At 43.9% G+C, this 26343-nt stretch overlaps 1 protein-coding gene across 3 annotated transcripts in view; it reads right to left on the bottom strand.

Annotated features, from left to right (window-relative positions):
- Nucleotides 1-26343, bottom strand: part of rasgrp3 (RAS guanyl releasing protein 3 (calcium and DAG-regulated)) — an 89309-nt gene that overhangs the window by 17807 nt on the left and 45159 nt on the right. For 2 of the 3 annotated variants that reach the window (XM_078405322.1, XM_078405321.1), the window contains exons 11-15: nt 20367-20480; nt 18167-18291; nt 7382-7529; nt 5447-5483; nt 84-227 (exon numbers count right to left, since the gene is read on the bottom strand). In XM_078405322.1, coding sequence (XP_078261448.1) covers nt 84-227; nt 5447-5483; nt 7382-7529; nt 18167-18291; nt 20367-20480 — 568 coding nt within the window. The remainder of the gene's footprint in view (nt 1-83; nt 228-5446; nt 5484-7381; nt 7530-18166; nt 18292-20366; nt 20481-26343) is intronic. The other variant, XM_078405323.1, reaches the window with a different exon arrangement.

Below are 26343 nucleotides of genomic sequence, written 5' to 3'. Positions count from 1 at the left end.
GGGGAGAGGAAGAGAAAAGGGAATAAAACACGTGTGCATTCCCAAGCCAACAATGTTCCATGGATCACATCAGTCATGCCTACCGTTTGCACAGGAGAGGATTGCCGGACTGTTGGGCAGGGAGCCGTGGCTCTGTGAAGAACTCTCCAGAGAGGTACTCTTTCGCAGTTTCCGACATGCTAACACCAGCAGGTCTTTGCATTGCTTATGGCAGTTGACACCACAATCTGTCAAACAAGGAAATATAAGTGAGACAACGTGACTGTCAGCATCTCCGAGCACTAAAAAGTTGATATAACAGATATAACACTGATAATATCCACCACTACTACCCAACTCCACAGTATCAAGCATAATTAAAAGTCTCCCAGCATACAGCACAGAAACAGGCCTTTCAGTCCAACGCTGACTAAGTTGCCCCATCTAAGATAATCCCATTTACCTATGTTTGGCCCATATCTCTCTGAACATTCCCTATCCATGTACCTGTTCAATATCTTTTAAATATCATTATTGTACGTGTCTCAGTATTACATTTGGAAAATTGTTCCATATACACACCACTCTCTAAGTGAAACAGTTGCCACTCAGGTTCCTATTAAGCATTTTTCTTGCACACTGCAAACGCAGTGGTAGAATTGCGTCCTTACAGCGCTTGCAGCGCCAGAGATCTGGGTTCGGTCCCGACTACGGGTGCTGTCTGTACGGAGTTTGTACGTTCTCCCTATGACCGCGTGGGTTTTCTCCGAGATCTTCGGTTTCCTCCCACACTCCAAAGACATACAGGTATGTAGGTAAATTGGTTTGGTATAAGTGCAAATTATCCCTAGTGTGTGTGTAGGATAGTGTTAATGTTGGGGGATTGCTGGTCAGTGCGGACTCGGTGGGCCGAAGGGCCTGTTTCCACGCTGCATCTCTAATCTGAAAACTAAAATTAAATCTATGCCCTCTAATTCTTGATTCTCCTATCCTGAGAAAAAGACTATGGATTTCCCCTGTATTTTCCCTTGATGATTTTATACACTTCTATAAGATCACCCTGCAGCCTCCTGCACACCAGCCTGCCCAATCTCACCCCATAGGTCAGCCCCTCAAGGCCTGGAACATATTCGTAAATCTTCTCTGTGCCTTTTCCAGCTTAATGGCACGCCTCCTATAGCAGGGGGACCAAAACGCAAACAAATACTCCAAGTACGGCCTCGTCAACATCTTGTACCATTGTACCATAATGTCCCAACTTTTATACTCAATTCCCTGACTGATGAAGGCCAGCTTGCCTAATCTATTTAGGCTTCTTCCTTAATCTATTTACCTGAAACTCCACTTTCAAGGAATTATGTACTTGTACTCCAAGATTTCTCTGCTCTACAATACTCCCCAAGCCCCAACCATCCACTGTGAAGGCCCTGTCCTGGTTTGACTTCCCAAAAAGGAACACCTCACACTTAATCAGAATTGAACTCCATTTGCTAATCCTAAATCCACTTGCCCAGTTGATTACGATCCCACTGTGATTCTTGATAACTATATTCACTGTCAAGGATGCAACTCAATAAAAATCACGAGACCTAATCTCCCACACACAAAACCATGTTGACTATCCCTAATCAACCCGTCTTTCCAACGCGTATCTTATCCTGCAGAATCCTCTTCAGTAACTGTCCTGGCATAGATGTGAAGCTTCTTGATCAATAGTTCCCAAGTTTTTCTTTGCAGCCTTCTTTAACAACATTAACCGCCTCCAATTTCCCAGCACTTCCATGGCCTAAAATGATTCATATATTTCATCCAGCACTCCTGCTATCTCTTCTCCAGCTTCCCTTATTGGAGAGATCTGATCAGGCCAGGGAGATTATCTACCTTCATATGCGTTACAATGTCCAGCACCTCTTGAAACGGACTGTCCTCAAGACATCTCCATTAACTTGTTCAAGTTCCCTTGTCTCCCTCCAAGGTAAAAACAGAGAACTATTCATGTGGACTTTGCCCATTCCCTGCATCTCCACACTTTGGCAATTTTGTTTTTAATAAAGTAATTTTGATGAACTGTGATGTGCTATTCTTTGAGCAACGGTTGGAATGGTGTTTGTGATATATCATTGCATTCATTGTCATCAAAGGCGCCTGCACTACACGGTCCCATGATGGGCATTAGAAGACTAAGGAACCTCAGCAATTAATTACATCTGACAGACTTAGAGCACCAGGATAGTTGTCACAGTCCAGCCCATTTTGGAATGAAATGGAAGTTTACAAATAGAAGGGAGGATCAGATGGAGAAACCAGACCTCTGCTGTGAAGACCATCTTTAGCCAGCTGATTGGAAAGGTCAGACAAAATATGTAGGAAGGTATGGCAGATGCTGGTATACACCAAAGAATGCTGGAGTAACACAGCGGGACTAGCAGCATCTCTGGAGAGAAGGAATGGGTGACGTCAATGGGAGACATAATATGGGAGGCGCATTCCCAATCTCGTTGTACCCCTGTACAATGACAATAAAGATATATTGTATTGTATTGCATAAAGGACTCGACCTGAAACGTCACCCATTCCTTCTCTTCAGAGATGCAGCCTGTCTTGCTGAGTTACTCCAGCATTTTGTCTATCTTGAATGGAAAGATCAGCTCTTTCCAGTCTGAGATGCTATGCAAGCTAAACATCATACTTCCCAAAATGCTGTGCACACACATCAATACACAATAAGCCACAAATTTAATTTTGCAATGTAAATAAATTCAAAAGCATCACTGACCACATCGCCCAGCACCAACATTACCCAAACCCCAGCCCAACCAAGAAATGGTTCAAGATTAGGATTTTTGCATTCCTGTGGAAAACTCAGGGTTTATATTAGAAACATAGAAAATAGGTGCAGGAGTAGGCCATTCGGCCCTTCGAGCCTGCACCACCATTCAATATGATCATGGCTGATCATCCAGCTCAGTAACCTGTACCTGCCTTCTCTCCATACCCCCTGATCCCTTTAGCCACAAGGGCCACATCTAACTCCCTCTTAAATATAGCCAATGAACTGGCCTCAACTACCTTCTGTGGCAGAGAATTCCACAGACTCACCACTCTGTGTGAAGAAATGTTTTCTCATCTCGGTCCTAAAAGACTTCCCCCTTATCCTTAAGCTGTGACCCCTGGTTCTGGACTTCCCCAACATCGGGAACAATCTTCCCGCATCTAGCCTCTCCAACCCCTTAAGAATTTTATATGTTTCTATAAGATCCCCCCTCAGTCTTCTAAATTCCAGCGAGTATAAGCCTAGCCTATCCAGTCTTTCTTCATATGAAAGTCCTGCCATCCCAGGGATCAATCTGGTGAACCTTCTCTGTACTCCCTCTAAGGCTAGAATGTCTTTCCTCAGATTAGGAGACCAAAACTGTACACAATACTCCAGGTGCGATCTCACCAAGGCCCTGTACAACTGCAGCAGAACCTCCCTGCTCCTATACTCAAATCCTCTTGCTATGAATGCTAACATACCATTCGCTTTCTTCACTGCTTGCTGCATCTGCACGCTTGCTTTCAATGACTGGTGCACCATGACACCCAGGTCACGTTGCATCTCCCCTTTTCCTAATTGGCCACCATTCAGGTAATACTCTGCTTTCCTGTTCTTGCCGCCAAAGTGGATAACCTCACATTTATCCACATTATGTCGCATCTGCCATGCATTTGCCCACTCGCCTAATCTATCCAAGTCACTCTGCAGCCTCCTAGCATCCTCGCAGCTAACACTGCCACCCAGCTTCGTGTCATCCGCAAACTTAGAGATGTTGCATTCAATTCCCTCGTCCAAATCATGAATATATATTGTAAATAACTGGGGTCCCAGCACTGAGCCTTGCGGTACCCCACTAGTCACTGCCTGCCATTCCGAAAAGGACCCGTTTATTCCTACTCTTTGCTTCCTGTTCGCCAACCAATTCTCTATCCACCTCAACAATACCCCCAATACCGTCTGCCAATGCAAGTCACTTTTCTGCCTTAGTGTGCTTCAGGCTAAGATCAATATATCAAAGAGAACCAAGAGATGTGGAGGTTGGGTGTCCGTCAATCTACCACAACCGTGGCCTTATGCTAAAGAAGAGCTGGCTGCAGGAGCTCTCCTTCTGCTCCTATTGGTGCTGAAGATCTGAAGTTAAGCTGGGCAGGATATGCTTCACTCTAACTTGCCGCTGTCTTACCTAATGCACACGACACAATGCAATTGGAAGATACTACCAATGCTGACTGAAATCCTCCAAATTCCTATCCTCACTGAAGATAGGCACAAAATGCTGGAGTAACTCAGCAAGCTAGGCAGCATCTCTTGAGAAAAGCAACAGTCATGAAAAAGGGTCTCAATCCAAAATTCCACCTTCACCGTGGGTAATTGACAAAGCCAATTAATCTGTCAACCAAAGGTAGACACAACATGCTGAAGTAACAGCGGGTCAGGCAGCATCTCAGGACATAAGGAATGGGTGACGTTTCGGGTCGAGACCCTTCTTCAGACTATCAACCAACTAACAATCTATCAACCAACACATGTTTAGGATATGGAGGAAAGAGGAGGAAATTCATGTAGTCACAGGAGAACATCAAAACTCTATACAGATAGAAGTGAAGGTCAAGCTCAAACCCAGTTCAAACGCCATGAGTAGTGTTTGGAAGGGTAATCAAAGCAATACCAGTATCCTTTCCCATCCCAACATCACCAAGCTCTCATTTTTACCTTTCTCCTCTAAGTATACTCAGCCTGGACCAATGGGTGATCAACAATGTACACTGGCCAGACAGTTGGTCTCCCGCAAGCTCTCTGACGGCAACAGGTTGCCAGGAGAACATTGAAAGCTATTCAGGAATATTCTCAATGCCATCTCTAGAAAACGTGCTCCAATTCCACCTTGGCAATCAACCTCTAAATGGAAAGCGTTTGGGAAGGTACTGAGAACATGAGGGCCCCTTCTTCAGGTGCAAACGGAAGCTCAGTGTAAACAGCAGTGGGAGGGCAGCATCTCCCATGGTTCATACCCACTTGTCCCATCAAGCTAGTCCTGCCCCCTCTGCAGTTCCCACATCGACCTCATCAACTACTGTACAACTCAAAGAACTGGGGTATAAGCAAGTTATCCTCGGTCCTGAGATACTGCCAAAGATGACGTGAAGGTGTTCCAACATGTCCCCTGTGCTGCTTTAACAATTTCATAATTTGTCTCATGCAACAGGTTATCAGCACGACGTCTTTATTCCCCACAGAGAGAAGAAAGTTAACAAATGAATGTGGCTGCTGCAGGAATAAACTGGCCCCTTTGCCCTGTCTTAGCAGACTAACGATGTCACAAGCTTCACGGGGCTCTGATTTACAAGGCCCTAGATCCCTCAGCTGCACATCCCTAAAGATCCCTCTGCCTGCCAGCACTAACACAAGAAAGAGTGAGTTCTTATTTACCTTTACACTTGTGTCCTTGTTTGATTATACCCCAGAGCTGCAAAGAGAGCAAAGGAATGTTAATGACTTGGTTAGGAAACTGGAAGGAAGGTGAAGTAATGAAAGAGGAAGGACCCATGGCCCATAGCAGCACAAACAGGATGGAGCTGCACACAACACCCTTCCTGCCACTTGTAGATGGGAATCATTATTTCAGGCCTAATGTGGTCTTCTGCACTTCTCCCCCCCAACCTCTCTTAGAATGGAGCAAACTTAAACTGAAAATGGTCAATGGCGTAAAAGAAATCAATGATAATTCATCCTGGCAAACGGTCCACATCAGTTGGGAGTGATGGGATTATGTGGCAGGGTCATCATTAACACCCTAGCTATTAATCTGTCTCATTGCAGTTGTTTCCATTAAACACAATTATTGTTTACTTCTCTCTGATGGTGGAGCAAAGCTTAAAATAAGGAGGGGGCGTGAAGCTGGGATGAAGCAAAGGGAAAAGTGTTGTGGGGGAGCAAAGGGCAGGTGCCGTGAATAAACAGCTGAGGTTGAAAGCACCCAGCTTAAATTAACAGGGAGCACAGGGTCAGAGACCTGCGGATACAGGTCACCTCTGCCACACGGCTTTGTAATGTGACAGGATGTGGACTTAATATGACACAATGTCCGCCGCAAAAGATTTTTGATAGCAACTTTTCAAAAATGGTGGAGGTGAAGGATGTGGCGAGACATATATGACAGGTGCATGGAAATCTCTTCTCCCAGAGGGTAGATAATTGCTAAAAGTGTGATGGAGGCCAAATCATTAGATTATACCCAAGGTGGACATCAGGTATGATATAGAATGGTGGGGCAGCTTTGCGAGGCCCAATAGCTACCCCCTGCCCCAATTTTCTTGTGTCCATATCCTCCAACATGGACGGCTTAATTTATGTCTGCTCATATCACTCATTCAATGAGTTCATCACTGCACACATCACTCAACCAATAAAGCAGAGCTACATGTTTCAGAGACATGCGGAGGAAGAAATGTTCAGATCCGATGAAACATAAGCACTAATGACTGTCACTTTATAGAATTCCTGTATCATTTTGGTGGGGACAGGAGGACTGATGTGAAAAACAGTCACTTCTCAGTTGCACACCCAACACCATCAGGCATCTCCCACACAGCCTCTGTGGCCCCATTCAAAGCCGCACCAGCGGTAGTTAGCTTTGTGTTCAGTAGTTCAATACTAGGCTTTGGGATGTCCATTTAGTTCTTAATTCTTGAAGATCAGAAGATGATAGCTGGACAGTTAATAATTAGAGATTATTCCAGTAACATATTCATGACCGCTACTGCTTTTTGTAATGCTCTCCAATATAATTCTCATTGATAGAATAACCTTATGCTGAAGAAGGGGATGTTCCTAGATCTACTATAAGATCTCTAGATTAATGATGCTCATTATCCAAATCAATACTTTACTTCTGTAAGCGTGTGGAATTTCATGTTTTTGAAATGCATTATTAGTGTTATTTACCCTTTTCATCTGTCCAGAATACATTGCTTCAAAAATGAGGCAAGTCTAGCTGATACTTGAGCAGGCCTTTAAATATTACCTCGAGTACTGTACATGAGCCATGGATCAAAGAAGAATATTGTTGAGGTGCTGCACAAGCTCAAGATTTGAGGGAGGAGAGGGAAGTAGACCTATCTAGCAAAGACATCCCACTACACATGGTGCCCTGGTTTCCATGGATTTCCTGGGTTTCTCCAGAGTCAGTCACCTGCTTACAGGCTTTTAAGTATTGCAGGCCTGGGATTTCTCTACACTCACTTGTGCAAAGCTTGTATGTGGATTACATTTCCAAAGGAAGGCATCGGTCTGAAACAGAGTGGGAAAAAAACATTGCCATGGGGCAATTAACGCAAAACTAATATATTTAGTGGATGTACTTACAAATCCCGCACAATGCTCACAGAATGTTGGTTTGAGATATGTCATCTCTTGAAAATTGTGAATAAAGCCTGGTCCCATTTTGCACTGAAGCTGTGATTTTGCCCTCAGAAAATAGGCCATCATTTCATCTTTACTGATCCGCCCATCCCTGGCAAAGATAAGGGGGAACAAACACGTTTATTTCTTGCATAGATGCTATATCTTGTAAATAACTTAATGCCACATATCACCAACTTATTCCAAACCAAAGGAGCAAGTGAATGGAGGAATAGGAGGAAACCATTCCTGCCACCCCCTGCATAGTTTTGCCTTTTGCCAAGATCATACCTGACTCCATATCCTCGTTTCTCCCATACATTCTCCAACACTTTAGTAATCAAAAAAATGAAATCAGACATGGATATGAAATGAAAGATTGGCCTGGTAACAATTTTCACTGATGAAAGAGAGTTCTGAAGTCTCATTAGAGGCAGGAAACATGTTCCCAATGTTGGGGGAGTCCAGAACAAGGGGCCACAGTTTAAGAATAAGGGGTAGGCCATTTAGAACGGAGATGAGGAAGAACTTTTTCAGTCAGAGAGTGGTGAAGGTGTGGAATTCTCTGCCTCAGAAGGCAGTGGAGGCCAGTTCGTTGGATGCTTTCAAGAGAGAGCTGGATAGAGCTCTTAAGGATAGCGGAGTGAGGGGGTATGGGGAGAAGGCAGGAACGGGGTACTGATTGAGAGTGATCAGCCATGATCGCATTGAATGGCGGTGCTGGCTCGAAGGGCTGAATGGCCTACTCCTGCACCTATTGTCTATTGTCTATTGTCTATTACCTTCTGCAGGGAAGCGTGCATCCATATATGCATTTGGAAAGATGGGATGATTAGGGACAGTCAGCATGACTTTGTGTGTGGGAGATGGTGTCTCACAAATTTGATTTGAGTTTTTTTTTTAAAACAACCAAGAAGATTGATGAAGACAGGGCCATAGACAGTCCATAAAGGCTTCAGCAAGGCCTTAGATAAGGTTCCACATGGTAGAATATTCTGGAATGTTAGATCGCTTGGGAATTAGGGAGAACTGGCTGACTGGGTACAAAATTGGCTTCATGGTTGGAGGCAGAGGCTGATGGTAGAAGGTTGGTTTTCGACTGGAGGCCTGTGGCGAATGGTGTACCTTTTGGATTGATGCTGGACTCATGGCTGTTCGTCAACAGTATCAATTATCTGGATCAGAATGTACAACGTTTGCAAGTGTGCAGATGACAGTGGATGATAATGTAGATAGTGAAGTGGATGATAATGTAGATAGTGAAGACGGCTATCAAACATTGCAGCAGGATCTTGATCAGTGGACAGGTGGGCTGAGGAATGGTTGATGGAGTTTAATACCGATACGTTGCATTTTGTAAAGTCAAACATATATCCACAGTAGGCCTCTGGGAGGTGTTGTATATTGGAGAGACCAAGGGGTACAAGTGCATAATTTCCTAAAAGTTATCTTGCAGGCTTTTGGCATGCTGGGCTTCATCAGTCAGGGAATTAAATCTAGAAGTTGGGAGATTATGATGCCATTAAGCTGGAAAGAGTGCAGAGAAGGTTTGCCAAGGCTTGAGGGCCTGAGCTACAGGGCAAGGTTGGGCAGGCTAGAACATTATATCTTGAAGTGCAAGAGGCTGCGGGGTGATCTTATAGAGGTGTTTAAAATCATAAGGGGAAAAGATAAGGTGAATGCACACAATTTTTTCTCCACAATAGAGGAATAAAGAACTGGTGGACATAGGTTTAAGGTGAGAGAAGAGAGATTTAATAGGAACCCAAGAGGCAATGTTTTCACAGAGGGTGGTGGGTATATGGAATGAGCTGCCAGAGGAAATAATTGAGGCAGACACAACAACATCTGAAAGACCTTTGGACAGGTATAGAGATGGGAAAGGTAGGGAGAGATCTTGATCAAACTCAAGTCAATCGGACGTTTAGGTGGGGCATTTTGGTCAGCACAGGCAAGTTAGGCCAAAGGGCTGTTTCTGTGATATATGACCCTATGACTCTAACCCTAATTTCATTCTGGAAGGTCTGGCCCTAATTGCCATTGTATGTCTTCACATCCAATGAAAGTGGTTTCTCTGTATTTACCCTGTCATGTTCTCTTAATATCTTGAAAATCAAAAAAATATAAATCATCCCTGATTATTTAAAACAACCTCCACTGAAAGTCTCTCACAATTCATTGCTGAACAATAAGGTTCCACTACTACTCTCTCTTCTATGGGTAAGCCAGTTCTAAATTAGCATGCCACCAAGGACCACATGCAGCTTAATCTTCTCAAACAGCCTAACATGAAGGTCCTTCCTTGTCAAGCCCATGTAAAAAACATAAACTGACCTTTTCTCATCAATCAACTTTGTCACCTTCTCAAATTCTCAATCAAATGTGTGAGACATGATTTGTCTCACATAGAGCCAGGCTGAATATCCTAATTAGGCCACTCTCTTCCAAGTATGGAGAATACTGATAGGCAAGGGCAATTTGTTATTAAGAAGGAGGAGGTGCTGGGCTCTTGAAGAGCATTAAGGTGGATAAATCCCCATAGCCTGATGGGATCTATCCCGGGTTATTGAGAGAGGCAAAAGAGGAGATTGCAGGACCCTTGATGAAGATCTTCGCATCTTCTCTTGCCACAGGCGAGATCCCAGAAGACCAGAGTTGCTAATGTTGTCTCTTTATTCTAAAAGGGAAGTAGGGGTAATCCAGGGAGCCTGACATCAATGGTAGGGAAGCTATTCGGGATAGGATTTACTCCCATTTGGAAGAGAATAAGCTAATTAGCAAGAGTCAACATTACCTTGTATGCGGCAGGTCATGCCTTACTAACTTAATCGTGTTTTTTTGTGGAGGAGACAAAGATTATTGATCAGGTAGAGTGGTGGATGTTTTCCACAGGGACTAGCTCAGGTGGATCCATAACCGGCTTACTGATAGAAGACAGAGTGTTGTGAGGGAAGGCTGATATTCAGGCTGGAGGACTGTGGCCAGCAGAGTTCTGCAGCGATGTGTGTTGGGACCTTTGTGGTTCGTGATTTGTATAAATGGCTAGGATGTAAATATAGATGGGTTGGTAAGTAAGTTTGAAGATGACAGCAAGTTTGCTGAAGTCACAGACTGTTAGGAAGTTTGTTAAAGTATACGGTGGGATATACTTTAGCTACAGAAATGGGCTGATAAATGGCAGATGGAGTTTAATTGGAGTAAGTGTGAGGTGTTGCACTCTGGGAGGTAGAATGCAAGGTAAAAATATTGGATTAATGGCAAGACCCTTAATAGCATTGACATACAGAGGGATCTTGGGGTCCAATCCCATGTCCCTAAAAGTTGCAACACAATTCCCAATATTGGATGACAAATAAAGCTATCTTGAATCTTGAATCTCTTGAATCTTGAATGTAATGCTTGTCTTCATTGGTAATGGCATTGAATATAAGAGTGAAGAAGTCTAAATTCATAAGTTCCAGAAGCAGAATTAGGCCCCTTAGCCCATTGTCCACTCTGCCTCCATTCATTCATGGCTGATCTATCTTTCCCTCTCAACCCCATTCTCCCACTGATCCCTGACACCCTTACTAATCAAGAACCTGTCAATCTCCGCCTTAAAAATATCCATTGACTTGGCCTCCACAGCCACCTTTGGCAATGAATTTAATGCTGCAGTTTTATAAGACTTTGATTTTAGATTTTTAGATTTAGAGATACAGCGCGGAAACAGGCCCTTCGGCCCACCGAGTCCGCGCCGCCCAGCGATCCCCGCAATCCCCGCACATTAACACTATCCTACACACACTAGGGACAATTTTTACATTTACCCAGTCAATTAACCTACGTCTTTGGAGTGTGGGAGGAAACCAAAGATCTCGGAGAAAACCCACGCAGGTCACGGGGAGAACGTACAAACTCCGTACAGACGGCGCCCGTAGTCAGGATCGAACCCGAGTCTCCGGCGCTGCATTCGCTGTAAGGCAGCAACTCTACCGCTGCGCCACCGTGCCGCACGTTTGATCACATTTTGAGTATAGCATGCAATTCTGGTGCCCCAATAAGTGAGTTCGGTATCTCAACTGCGCAAGCCCAGGTCATAGGTCACTCGTGCTAAACATTCTCGCCGGCTGAGCTGATGCGTGTGTACAGACCTGCGTTTCATCCGTATTTTCCAGTTTTGCTTCTTCGAGGTAAGAAAATACTGCTATCAAAACTATTAAGTAGGTGTATTTATGGTTCATTTGTATAAAACTACAATGATTTTGTTGGTTTTATTGCTTCATGCTTCGATGAGTGAGCGAGATCGTGACGATGAATAACAAGCAGTTTTTATTGTTTTTGTTTTGGGCTATGGGAGTAGCACGTGGATGCAGAATGTGTGTGTGTGACAGCCACAACTGTAAATTTGCAACGGGAAACTGTTTTGCCCATCTTCCTTCAAACTCCTTCTTCAGAAGTCTGAAGAAGCGAGATATCGAATTCGCTTATTCTCCAGACTTCTGAAGAAGGGTCATGACCGAAATGTCACCCATTCCTTCTCTCCCAAGATGCTGCCTGACCCGCTGAGTTACTCCAGCATTTTGTGTCTACCTTCAATTTAAACCAGCATCTGCAGTTTTTTTTTCCTAGACTTTGAAGGGAGGTGGGCAGAAACAGTTTCCCATTGCAAATTTACAGTTGTGGCTGTCACACACATTCTGCATCCACGTGCGACTCCCACAGCCCAATATTGCACCAATACACATGGCTTTGCCCAGTAACATATAAAACAAAATAAATAACAAAATCAATCACATGTTAATTCAAATAGGGTCCTGTAAGCATGTCCATTACATACAGTACAAGTTACAATGCAAAAGAAAATGGTGCAAGTAAATTGATCTAATATATAGAATCACAAGATTATAACAGAAAATTAGAATGTCAAATACTGATTAAAATTATCCAATGTTATGGGAATCAGAAGAGACATGATTAGTCAGGAGACCTGTGACTAAGTTTTGTACTACACAACTTTACTTACACATGTACATGCAGAACTCATTCAGAAGACTATTGATAGTTATAGAAATCATACATTTCATTTCATTCTCCCCTCCTCCAAAACAAAAACAATAACAAATGCTTGTTATTCATCGTCACGATCTTGCTCACTGACCGAAGCACAAAGCAAAAAAACCTACAAAATCATCGTAGTTTTGTACAAATTAACCACAAAATACACCTAGTTAATAGTTTTGAAAGCAGTAGTTTCTTACCTCGAAGAAGCAAAACTGGAAAATACAGATGAAACTCAGGTCTGTACACGCGCAGCAGCTCAGCCGGCGAGAATGTTTATCCTGAATGACCTATGACCTGGGCATGCACAGTCGAGATACCGAACTTGCTTATACAAGTCAAGTCAAGTCAAGTCAATTTTATTTGTATATCACATTTAAAAACAACCCACGTTGACCAAACTGCTGTACATCAGTTCAGGTACTAAGAACGAGCATACAATGGCACACAAACATAACAGCACATATATAAACAGTTCACAGCGCCCCCTCAGAGGGCCTCAAACGCTAGGGAGTAGAAATAGGTTTTGAGCCTGGACTTAAAGGAGTCGATGGAGGGGGCAGTTCTGATGGGGAGAGGGATGCTGTTCCACAGTCTAGGAGCTGCAACCGCAAAAGCGTGGTCACCCCTGAGTTTAAGCCTAGACCGCGGGATAGCCAGTAGCCCCAAGTCGGTTTACCAGAATGATGTCTGGATTAGAGGGTCTTAGTGACAAGAACTATCACTAACTATAATTTATGAACTGTACAATCTTTGTATTTCTTGACTCATTGGCATGTGGCATGGGTAGTAATCTGAGATTACAAATCTGGAGGCCATGTTTTTCAACCTACCACATAACTCCCTAGATTCTCTTTACCTCATAGGTATCTTGCCTGTCATTGATACTAATATGGACCATGACCTCTGGCTACTCACCCTCCCATCTCAGATTGCCTTGTGCCCACTTGAGACTTCCTTGACCCTGGCACTAAGGAGGCAACACAGTTTCCTGAAGTCTCGCTTACAGCCACAGATTTGTCTGTCTACACCCCTGACTTTGGAGTCCCCTTTCACTATTGCTCGCCCGCACTTAGCCCTATTCAGCGGTTCAACAGAGCAATGTTATTCAGCCCTGGAGTGAGATCCAGGAATAAAGTATTTTGTTTCCCGCCTCTTGTAGCTGCTTAAACTGGCCCCTTAATAATCCCAAGAGCAGAGGGAAAATGAAAATTCAGCTCTTGAAGCTTAATTGGGCACTGGTTCCATTGGAAAAATTATATTTGTTTACTAGCAATACGAATGATGCATCACATGTGTGTCATGCCGGTAACAGAAATAGCACACAGTTGTTCTCTCTGAGATTGAATGTCCCAGGGTATTAACAAGCCTGAGGAGGAGCAGTGAAGAAATTGCAGATGTATGAATCATAATATCACAAAGCTCATAGAACCGTGGCAACAAATGGAAAATTATAAACAGCACTCCGTTATTTAAGCGACAAGGAAATAAATGTTTAGGTAATGGCTCCATCAAACTTGGGGCCTTTACTGAACTTGGTCAGACGTTGAGTGCCTAAGCATGTATCAGGTGGTCATGAATCAGAAAGGGCAGATCATGCATAACCCATGTAGATGAGATTACCATCATGGTCAATCTGGGAATGTCTATGAGCAGATTCTGTACAGACCTCCAGAAGGCATTAGTTAACATTTTGAATAAGAGTATTAGCAAAAAGGAAAATGTTCGGCAAAACACTGTGATCATGGGATGGTTGGGGAGGTGGAATGCAGAGAATAGGAATAAAGGAGTGTTTATTTGATTGATGGGATGTAAAAGGCAATGTTGCCTCAGGGATCTGAACTGAACCATCAGTTTTACTCTTCCATATCAATGACTTCAACCAGAAATCCACATATCCAAATTTGTAAACGGCAGGAATTTGGGAATGGAAGGTTATATTACAACATAGCTGTGGGGTCCAGGAATTACTATGGGTGGCGGTGTTCATTGTCAATAAGAGGGAGCCCTTTGGATTTGAGAAGGATTAATCAAAAAGGTGAGTGAAGAAGCAGTATGGTTTCCATGTACAAAAACCCACAAGACATTGGTGCATAGGAATGCAACAGGGATCCTAATCAGGGATAAAAACAGAAAAAATATAGAAACTGTCAGCAGGTCAGGCAGCATGTGCGGAAAGAGAAACAAAGTTACCATTTCAGGTTGTTTCCACAAACACCACCTGCCCTGCTGTGTGATGAAGTTGTCGAACAGTACAGCACAGGAATGGGCCCTTCGGCCCACAATCTTTGTGCTGAACATGATACCAAGTTAAACTGATCTCAAATGCCTGTACATGATCCATATCCCTCTATTCCCTGCACATCAATGAACCTATCTAAAAGTCTCTTAAATGCCACTATTGTACAATTCACCACCACCCCTGACAATGCGATCAAGCCTTCACTACTCTGTGTAAAAAACTTGCCCCGCACATCTCCATTAAACTTCCCTTTCTCACCTTATAGCTATGCCCTATCGAGTTGCACATTTCCACCCTAAGAAAAAGGTCCTGATTGTCTGCCCTCTCTCATAATTTTATATAGTTCTATCAAGTCTCTCTTTAACCTCCGACATTCCAAAGCAAACAATCCAAGTCTATCCAATCTCTCCTTGTAGCTGAAACCCTCTGATCCAAGCAGCAATCTGGAAACATCCTCTGTACCCTCTCCAAAGCTTACACATTTTTTCTGTATTGGGAGGGCTAGAACTGCACACAATACTCCAAATGCGGCTTAAACAAAGTCCTATAGAGTTGCATCATGAATTCCTGATTCAATGTCCCAAGCAATGAAAGCAAACATACCATAGGTCTTTCTTTACCACACTATTTAATTGTGCTGCCACCTTCAATGAGCTATGAACCTGGACTAGATCCCTCTGCACATCAATACTGTTATGGGTCTTGCCATTTATTGTATACTTTCCCCTTTGTAAGGAACGAGCTGCCAGAGGAGGGAGTTGAGGCAGGTACTATCGCAATGTTTAAGAAACATTTAGACAGGTACATGGATAGGACAGATTTAGAGGGTTATGGGTCAAACTCAAGTAGGTGGGACTAGTGTAGATGGGACATGTTGGCCGTGTGGGCAAGTTGGGCCAAAGGGCCGATTTAAGATTCTATGACTCTATGACTCTATAAACATCTTTCCTGTAGCAGGGTGACCAAAACTGAACAGAATATTTCAAATGTGGCTTCACCAATATCTTGTACAACTGTAACATTATATCCCAACTTCTATACTCAATACCCTGACTGATGGCCAGTGTACCGAAAGCCTTCTTAACCGTCATCTACCTGTAACGCAAATTTCAAGGATATACGTGTGCTCTACAACATTTCCTGAGCCCTGTCATTCACCGTGAAGGTCCTGCCCTAGTTTGACTTCCCGAAATACAACACCGTGCACTTATCTGCATTAAACGCCAATCACCATTCCTCGGCCCACTTGCCCAACTGATCAAAATATTGCTGTAATCTTCATTAACTACAATACCACCCACTTAAGTGTGCAGTAAAATAACTGCAGATGCTGGTTTAAATCGAAGGTAGACACAAAATGCTGGAGTAACTCAGCGGGTCAGGCAGCATCTCAAGAGAGAAGGAATGGGTGACGTTTCGGGTCTGAAGAAGGATCTCGACTCGAAACTTCACCCATTCCTTCTCTCCTGAGATGCTGCCTGACCCGCTGAGTTACTCCAGCATTTCGTGTCTACCTACTTAAGTGTCGCAGGTTCTGGGGGTCTTTTTTCTGCCATTCAATTTTTCTATCAAATAACATGAGAATAAACAAATAAATCATAAATTCTATGGAGAAAGAAAACTATCAATTTGAACCATTGCAAAAACAAAGACTGAAGATTATAAATCCGTATCCGGCCAGTGCATTTGCAAGAGTATGTGCTATCAGTTTTCCTCATCTACAGACATTTGATGGTATTGATCTCAGAGACAATGCGAGTACATTCATTGGTCATTAATCTCACAGGCGTTGCTGACCAAAGGTGAATTTCACTCCTCTGCCTTCTACTTTGGAACCAAAAGTGACTGCAGGTTTGAGATAAAGTGAGAAACCATTTCCAAACGAGTGTTGGTTCTGAGTCCAATAGTCAGCAGTTAGGGTTATAGTGTCGTTCATTTATACAGCACAGAAACAGGCCCTTCAGCCCATTATGTCCACGCTGACCATTACTATGCTAATCTACCAGTGCAATACCAAATAAAACACAAAGTTCTTCAGTCTGAAGAAGGGTCTCGACCCGAAACACCTTCACACGAAACATCACCCATACCTTCTCTCCAGAGATGCTGCCTGTCCCGCTGAGTTACTCCAGCATTTTGCGTCTACCTTCGATTTAAACCAGCATCTGCAGTTCTTTCCTACACAAGTAACTCAGTGGGTCAGGCAGCATCTCTGGAGGGCAAGGATGGGCAATGTTTTGAGTCGGGCCTTTCTTCAGACTAACCGTAGCAGGGGAGAGAATACTGAAAAGAGATAGGGGCAGGGCAAACCCTGGCAAGTGATAGGTAGATACAAGTAAGAGGGGTTCTCTGAGTGGCAGATGAGGGGAAAAAGGCTAGAGACTAAAGTTTCAAAAATGGGTGAGAAAAGGAGACAAAAAGGAGGCCAGGAGACAAAGGGTATTGATGAGGAGAGTTGAAAGAGGAGTGAAATGTAAAGCCCTGGGTATAGGTGAAAGGGGGAAAGGGAAGGGAGTTGAGATAGTGAGAGAGTGTGTGCATCAGGATCAGGAAAGAGAGGGGAGGGATGGGGAGGGAAAGAAGAAGACAAAAAGATTAGGGGGTGTTACCTAAAATTGGAACATTCAATATTCGTACCGTTGGGTTGCTAGATATCCAAGCGTAATTGCTTCCTCCAGTTTGCGTGTGACCTCACTCTGGCAATGGAGGAAGCCCAGGACAGTAAGGTCGGTATGGGAATGGGAGCAGAATTAAAATAGTTAGTAACTGGGAAATCCGGCAGCCCTAGGTGGACCGAGCGCATGTGATCAGCAAAACGGTAGCCTCGTCTACGAGGCCTCGCTGATGTAAAGAAGGTCACATGGAAAGCACAGAATATATTAGATGAGGTTAGAGGAGGTGCATATGAACCTCTGTCTATACTAATCCCATTTATCCAAACGACCCATTACCTTCTGTGCTTCGGAGATTCAAGTGTTTATTTAGATAGATAGTCATAGAGTGATACAGTGTGGAAGCAGGCCCTTCAGCCCAACTTGTCCACACCGGCCAACATATCCCAGCTACACTAGTCCCACCTGCCTGCGCTTGGTCCATATCCCTCCAAACGTCCTATCCATGTTCCTGTCTAACTGTTTCTTAAATGTTGGGATAGTCCCAGCCTCAACTTGTTCCATGCACCCACCACCCTTTGTGTGAAAAGGTGACCCCTCAGATTCCTATTAAATCTTTTCCCATTCACCTTGAACCTATGTCCTCTGGTCCTCGATTCCCCTACTCTGGGCAAGAGATGCTTCTTAAGTAAAGTAATAAAGGTGAAGCTCTGAGGGCAGGCCGTATTTTGTTAAGTGATTACGACTGCAGGAAATTGTCCTTTTGTATGGATTTTCACATTGTAACTATGAGCAATTTATCTAAAGAAACAAACAAAAAGTATGGAAATTTCTTTGCCCTCTTTATGCACTTACTGGTCGTTGTCCAAAACACAGAAGGAGTCCAAGAATGGGAAGTTGGCAGTAATGCTTTCAAAGTCTTCTTGGGAGATGTAACCATCATGGTCATGGTCATAGTTCCTAAATACAGACTGAAAACTCTAATGAGCTTTCATTGGAGACAGAACAAACAAAGCAAAAAAGATTCCACAGCAAAAATGCACCAGCTTCTTGGCTGATGGAAATGACATGGGCAAGCAAGATAAGTTGGTCAATTCTCAGAAACACAATGTCCTGTGCAGAGCATGGTGAAATGTTGGAGTTGCGTCAGAGAACCTTTGCAGTGAGATATGATCTCAGCTCCATTTCAAGGTACACCACTGCCAACATTCTCCTGGGAATTCCAACAAAACTTCCATCCAAGGACACTACAGGAGTCCAAGACTGAATTATGAAATCACGGCCCTGGGCTTCCCATATTGCGAGGTCTTGATGGGGAAAACAATAGGCAGTGAAGAGTATGTTGTACCAGAATTGGAAAAATCTGACATTAAGTAAGATGGTCTCTTTCCCAATTCCACTCCACAGCACTTCAAGGGGGCTGAGAGGAGTGTCTGCCTACTCACTAACATTCCACTGGGAGGCATGGAAAGAAAGTGGCAAATATTTTAACAAACAAAATGGTGGGGTGCAGGAGACTGTTACATTCTCAATGTTTACACAAACCATTTGTAATGGGAAACTGGTCTGATACCACATGAAGCCCTGTATGCTTTTTTGATACTTAAAGAAGTTTTTCATCTTCCCCATATTTGACACATAGGTAAACCTAACTGTTTCTCTCTCCACAGATGCTCGCTGACCAATTGAGTATTTGCAGTATTTTCTGTCTGTGTGACATTACAATATTTGCAATGTTTGGCTTTTATATCTGGTTGCTAGAAATTGGTTCAAGACACTTGGAGTGATTTGGCCACACTGTGCCTTGCTTGAAGCCCTCCAAATATTGGGAGTGCTGTGCCATCGATAAAACCCAACCATTTTTATTCCTATATCACCTAAATTGGTCCTTCATTGTTGTAAAGTATTCCTGGTTTGCCTCCCTCACTCTACCCTGTAAATCTGAGATCATCCAAAGCACCACTACTGATGCATCAAACCACGTCCCTATATCAATAGTCTTTGCTGGATCCTAGTTAATTTTCACCTTCATTACAATCCTTCTGTGGCCTCACCCTTCCCAATAATACATGCATTTGGAATGTAACTCCAAAAGCGTCCACAATTTTAACTGCATCACCAATGTCAGCTGTACCCCCAGTCGTTTGGCTGCACACTTCTAGAATTCCCTCTTTGAACATTTCTGCGTCTCTATCTCAGTCTTCTTCTTCCAAGCAGGGATCACCTCAGATATAAAGATAAAGTCCAACTCAAACCCAATCAATCTGAACCTGAGCTGAGCCCAAATTTTCCAGATCCAATCTGGCCATCACCATGTTTGCTCACCGCCAGAGAATCAGTCCTGATGTCCTGAGGGTCTTGAAAGGGTGGACATGATGTATCCTCTTGAAGGATAATTGAGAATTAGGGATCCCCTTTCAAAAATAAAGCTTCCCCCATTTAAAGTTTTTAATAATTCAGTCCAATATCCTGGAATTGAGGAGAGAAATCATGTTTACAAATTAGCTAAGAGATGAGGAAACCCATCCTTCAATATCTCTGCCTCCCTTCTCTTTCCTCTGTAAGACCGTAAACTGAGCTTTCAGTCAGCTGTCCTAACATCTCCTTCTGTGGCTTGACGTCTAATTGCATTTGATGCCCATCCAGAAAGGGCACTAGAGAAACAAAGATTGTTGTTGTTAGAATCATGTTCAGAGTTGTGCTATTCTGTTGTTCTCCACCAACAACCCCAATTCCTTCCCTCCACCTTCAGTTTACTGGCACTCACTAATTAACTCACACAGGAATATATTTCCCGGAGAGGTTTTCATAAAATGGATCAATATCTTCATGTATGTCAACACCTTCAGAAGCCTGTCCTGAGTGGAAGAAACAGCCCTGTGAAATAGTCTTCTAACATGGAACAAGATTACTAGTGCTTCACAATCATTTTACCTCTAGAAGAAAACTACTCTTGCATAACATTGGGCTACATTCATATCAGGCACCAGAATTTAGATAGAAATGTACAGCACAGTACAAAGAACAGGTAGATTGGTTTAGTTTGTGTACTTACATCAACTGTCTTTCGGATATGCTTGTTAATGATGGTGGGATCTGGTTTTGGTGTCAGTCCAGGTTCCCAGTCCACTAGTCCCACAGATTTGTTTGGAGTGGTTGGTGTGCTGGGCTATGAAGACACAGGTCCAAGTACAGCTCATAATATTCCATGCATTTTAGTGCATTACATCAATGTGTTACATTACAATACCTCATTATATTTCATAGTACATAAGCACAAATACTGGTCATTTGACCAAATGCGTGTTAATGCTACACATAATCCTCTTTTCTCACTTTCTTCTCACCTTCCATTATTTCTTGTTTGCCTACCTACCTTCCCTTTTGCACTGATATCACCAGATAGTATCGAATGGACAATGCAGTGTGGGAATTCTCGCACTGCCTTTTCTACAGAAAGCTGCTTGCTATTTTTGTGGTATTTTAACCATAATAGTACAGAGAACTGATTGACAAAGCTTTGTGGAATGGTAGTAATGTAGCTGCACACTACGGTTTAGAGTAATTAGATGTCCAAAAGGCATTTGACAAGGTGGGTGATGCATAAATTGAGAGCCCAGCGTATTGGAGGAAATGTGTTAGCAGGGATTGAAATCAAGCTGACACACAAAATGCTGAGGTAACTCAGCAGGTCAGGCAGCATCCCTGGAGAACATGGATTGGTGTTGTTTCGGGCTAGAACCTTGCTTCAGACTGTTCCGAAGAAGTGTGCTGGCCTGAAACCTCTCTGACATTTTGTGTCGATTAGACTTTACTTTAGACTTTAGAGATACAGCTCAAACAGGCCCTTTTGCCACCGAGTCCGCGATGACCAGCAATCAGCAACGTTGCAATATTCGATACACTAGGGACAGAGAACCGTAGAGACATAGGAAATAGGTGCAGGAGTAGGCCATTTGGCCCTTTGAGCCAGCACCGCCATTCAATATGATCATGGCTGATCATCCAAAATCAGTACCCTGTTCCGGCTTTTTCCCCGTATCCCTTGATTCCATTCGCCGTGTGAGAGAGAGGTAAAAAGGGATAATTGATTTAAACTAAGGACCATGAGAAATAGCTGACCCGACTGTGCTCGGCTAGATAAGAACCGCAAGAACAAATGGTGACATTCCAAGGAGAGCACAAGATAACCAGTGAACTAGGAGAGAGGGCAAGATAACCAGAGCACTAGGAGAGAGGGCAAGATAACCAGAGAACTAGGAGAGAGGGCAAGATAACCAGAGCACTAGGAGAGAGGGCAAGATAACCAGAGCACTAGGAGAGAGGGCAAGATATCCAAAGAACTAGGAGAGAGGGCATGAACTACTCTGTACTGCGCCTGCCTAATAAGATAAATGAATATTGCAAAAACGCCCCGCATGACAAGATGCCTCATTTAAATGCACATGCGATGTATGATGTGGGAGGCAACAGGGGCGGTGTCGTTAGATTGTGCACCTCAGTGCTCCGATTGGAAGGAGTCCAGAGGGGAGGAATTTAAGGTGTGACAATTGTAAAGTGAAGCGAATAAAAAAAAGGGATTTTCCCGACCTCGGTGTGTCTTGAGAGGGAAGGCACCCAACTCTGCAGACTTGCAAATAAAATACTTGTTTCTCTAGATTGTCTCGAGCATCGTGATTGTGAGCACTCACATTTGCATCTCACAGCTTGGGGGCTCGTCCGGGATCGCCACTCCGGCCAGCTGACGGGAGTATACGGAAGAAGGGACGGTGCACCCCGCTGAGTTCAGCGGTCTCAGACTCCTTGCTTGCCGTCAGCGGTTTGAGCGAGTGATACCTGGACCAGAGACTCGAGAAACAAGTGGGAGGAGCAGGAAATCGCGAGGAGCTAAATCGAGTGATTCTTGTGCACAAGACCCGGGTAAGAAAACTGACTATTAAGTACTACTCGGGCGATTACAGCTAAGATCGGAGGGGAATTCCGATCAGGAGAATAAAAGATCGGAGGGGAATTTCCGATCGGGAGGATGGGCAGTGAAAACGGAAAGCCCAAAAGGGAGGGGAAGGGCGGTAAGCCCAAACCCCGCATTCCGCCTGATAGTCCGTTGGGGCGAATGCTGAGCCATTGGGGGCAGGGAAAACCCAGGGATTGGAGAAGACAAAAATTATTAAGTTCTGTTATTTTGATTGGCCAAAGGAACCAATAAAAGGGAGTTCAGTCTGGTGGCCACGACTGGGCTCCGATGAGGATTGAGTACGGCAGGCACTAAATGTGTTTGTTAATTCAAAAGCTTCCCCTAATCTGGAGGAAAGTTGTTATGCTTGTAAGGGGAAAGCGAAGAATAAATCCTGAAGGAATCGCAGGAATCACAGGCTTGCCGATGCCTCGGAATAAATATTAAAGGAATATAGTAGAACTATAGAAGATAGAAATAGCGTAATAGGTAGCACAGTGACTATAGAGATGGAACGGAGTGAGAACAAGGACTGCATTTAAACTGACTGACCAAGTGCACTAACATAACATAAGACGAATACAATGAATAAAATAACTGCAGTTGAACTACTAAGTAGGAAGTTCCCCGTATCCAAAGAGGATATTAAAAAAAAACACTCTGAGAAATGGACAAAAAAAGGACGAAACAATTGGTTACGAAATGGCCCACGGAATGATATAAATATGATATACATTTTGATATAAATGTTGATATATTTATATTTTGATATAAATATGTGTGATGAAATGGGAGTGTTAATTAAGAACTATAAGTCTAAGGATAAATCAGAAACCCGAGTAAAAAAAAAAAGGGGAAAAATAACTAGACGTACTTAAATTGTTTAGAATAGAAGGAGAAAGGCTGAGGAAAGCATACCAGGAAAAGAATACCACCCCAAACAAGGGTGAAAGACCCCCAAAACAGCATGAAAGTCAGGAGCTTCAGGAGAAAAAAAATCAACTCTGTACCCCAGCCTATGGGATCCTGGGTATCCCCCTCCCTATTCCGGCCAGGACGGAACAAAGCAGTGCCCTTTGGTAGAAGGGAATAGTGGAGATAGAGGGAGAAGTCACAACTTGGAACGATGAGCAAGACATAAAGGAAAATAGACAGAGAAGGGGGCAGCAAGAAAAGGAAAGGATGAAGCAAGAAGCACGGGAACTAGAAGCAGACATCAAAAGGCTGCAGGACCTCAGGGACCTCAGGGACAGAAAGATTTATGGGACCCGTCAGGCAGCAAATGAGGAGTATGAGGGAGACAGCAACACAGAAACACAGGCATGTAATCAGCAGGCATCAGAGAGAGGGCAAAACTGTGAGAATGAAGCAGAATTAGAAAGTGATGGGGAAAGAACAAGGGAGTGTAGAAGGGAAATAGAGGCATCCATAAAGTGCTTAGAGATAGAGATAAGGGAGATGGAAAAAGATATGGAAAGAAAAAGAAAGGAAAGCCAGGGGTACGCCCAGAGAAGAATGAGGTGGGAAAGTATACAGATAGAACCACAACAGGATATGGAGAAGGATACGGCAGGGGCCGGGGAAATACGGGTACGGGACAAGGTTGGAGGACAGGGCCTTCAAGATGTTATTTTTGTAATAAGGAAGGACACTTCAAAAGGGAGTGCCCTGAGCTTATAGCGGAGTCCCGCACGTACAGTATGATGGAAAATGAATAGGGGGGTCAGGGGTTCCTGTCCTTGGGGTCGAGAGACTATAGAAGGGAGCCCCTGGTAAATTTAAAAATAGGACCCCAAGGAGAAGATACGGTGTTCATGGTAGATTCAGGAGCGGAGCGATCAAGTGTGACCAAAGTACCAACAGGTATGGAGGCAGGACAAGGGAGAGTAAAAATTACCGGGGTAGGGGGAACTATGATGGTAGCTCCCGAGATAGGAGGAGTGAATGTAAGGTATGGAAACTGGGAGGCGGTAGAGGACCTGATCTTAGTACCCCAAGGCTGGCGTAAATTTAATGGACAGAGATTTACAAATACAATTGGGAATAGGCACAGCACCGGTAGAGGGAAGGGTAGTGGTCCAGTTGTATACTCTAAGGAAGGAGGACGAGCAAAGAATTAATGACCAAGTATGGGCCAAGGAAGGAAACCGAGGAGGTTTGCAAATACCCCCTCTACAGATAGCATTAAAGGACGGTGCAGACATAGTACGAGTAAGACAGTACCCCATTTTGACCGAGGGACGAAAAGGCTTACAACCAATCATTGAGAATTTATTGAAGGACGGGGTATTGGAACCATGTATGTCCCCATACAATACTCCGATCCTACCTGTCAGAAAGACCTGGAGGAACAGCCTCTGGCCGAGGGAGGCCGATGGTTTATAGACGGGTCCTCCAGATGTATAGATGGAAAAAGACATAGTGGATACGGTATAGTGAATGGGGAAACTATGGAGGAAATTGAAAGTTGCAGGCTGCCTGGTAGTTGGTCAGCCCAATCTTGTGAATTATACGCATTAATGAGAGCTTGGGAACTATTGGAGGGAAAGGAAGGAACAGTGTATACCGACTCAAAATACGCCTTTGGGGTAGTACACACCTTTGGGAAGATCTGGAAAGAGCGAGGAATGATAACAGCTCGGGGGGGGGGAAAGAATTAGCGCATGAGCAATTGATAGGACAGACATTGGAGGCCTTGCAGAAACCAGAACGGGTAGCCATAGCACATGTGGCAGGGCATCAGAAGGGTAACACCCTGGAAGCCCGAGGAAATAGGGCAGCGGATGAGGTGGCAAAGAGAGCAGCCACAGATCAGACGGTAGAAATGATGTCACTGATACCTTTAAGGGAACCCGAGGAAAAGATACCTATCTTTGGTGAAAAAGAACAGGAACACATGAGAGAAATGGGAGCCCGGCGTACCCCAAATGGGAAATGGTGGACACCGGATGGAAAGCAGCTATTGAACAAATAAATTATAAGGGAGTTATTAGGGAGGCTGCACGGGCAAAGCCATTGGGGAACCCAAGCCCTCTGTGATACCCTCCTCAGGACCTACGCAGACAGACTTCACCGAGTTGCCCCGGATACAGAGATGGAAATACCTGTTAGTGGTAGTAGACCATTTCACTAGATGGGTAGAGGCACTCCCTACAGTAACTGCCACCTCACAGTCGGTAGCCAAGGTATTATTGGAGCAAATTATACCCAGATATGGGATTGTGGAAACAATAGACTCGGATAGAGGGACCCATTTTGCCTCCAAAACACATAAAATGATATGTGAAGCATTAGGAATTGAATGGAAATTGCATACACCATGGCATCCCCAGAGTTCCGGAAAGATGGAAAGAATGAATGGCACCTTGAAGACCCAAATCACCAAGTTAGTAGAGGAAACGAGACTCCCCTGGACTAAGTGCCTTCCGATAGCCTTGTTAAGAATCCAAACGGCACCTCTGAAAGACATAGGGGTATCCCCATATGAAATGTTATTCGGTCTCCCGTACTTAGGAAAGATAGAAGGGATCCCAACAATACCAGGGAACGACGTGTTCCTAAGGAACTATTTACTGGCAGTATCCCAATCTCTTGCAGAACTAAAAACTAAAGGATTACTGGCCCAGAGCCCACCACTGGATTTTCCGATTCACTCAGTCAAGGCTGGAGACTGGGTACTAATAAAAACGTGGAAGGAAGAAAAGTTGCAACCTAGGTGGACTGGACCTTACCTTGTGTTATTAACCACCGAGACAGCAGTACGAACAAAAGAAAAAGGGTGGACACACGCAAGTCGATTTAAGGGTCCCGTGGAGGCCCCACCAGACAATATCAGCCCGTGGACGGTACGTGGAGGAAAGGAGTCATTGACTTTGGTATTCACCAAGACCCCGCACGGAAAATGAAGACTTCGTGCTGGTGGATCGGGTGCTGGGTGCTTATCCAGCTTGTGAGTAATGTAGCATGTATAAAAATAACTATACCACAGAATAGAAGGGCCACCACCATCCCATTTGATGTATGTGAAGGAAAATGGTGGTGTGGTCATAGGATGTATGTATGCACCCATCCCTGTAAA

This window comes from Rhinoraja longicauda, chromosome 9 (genome assembly GCF_053455715.1).
Source record: "Rhinoraja longicauda isolate Sanriku21f chromosome 9, sRhiLon1.1, whole genome shotgun sequence".
Classification (NCBI taxonomy): domain Eukaryota; kingdom Metazoa; phylum Chordata; class Chondrichthyes; order Rajiformes; family Arhynchobatidae; genus Rhinoraja; species Rhinoraja longicauda.
Note: the sequence above shows the minus strand (reverse complement) of the source record. Positions and strands in the feature narration are given on the sequence as shown.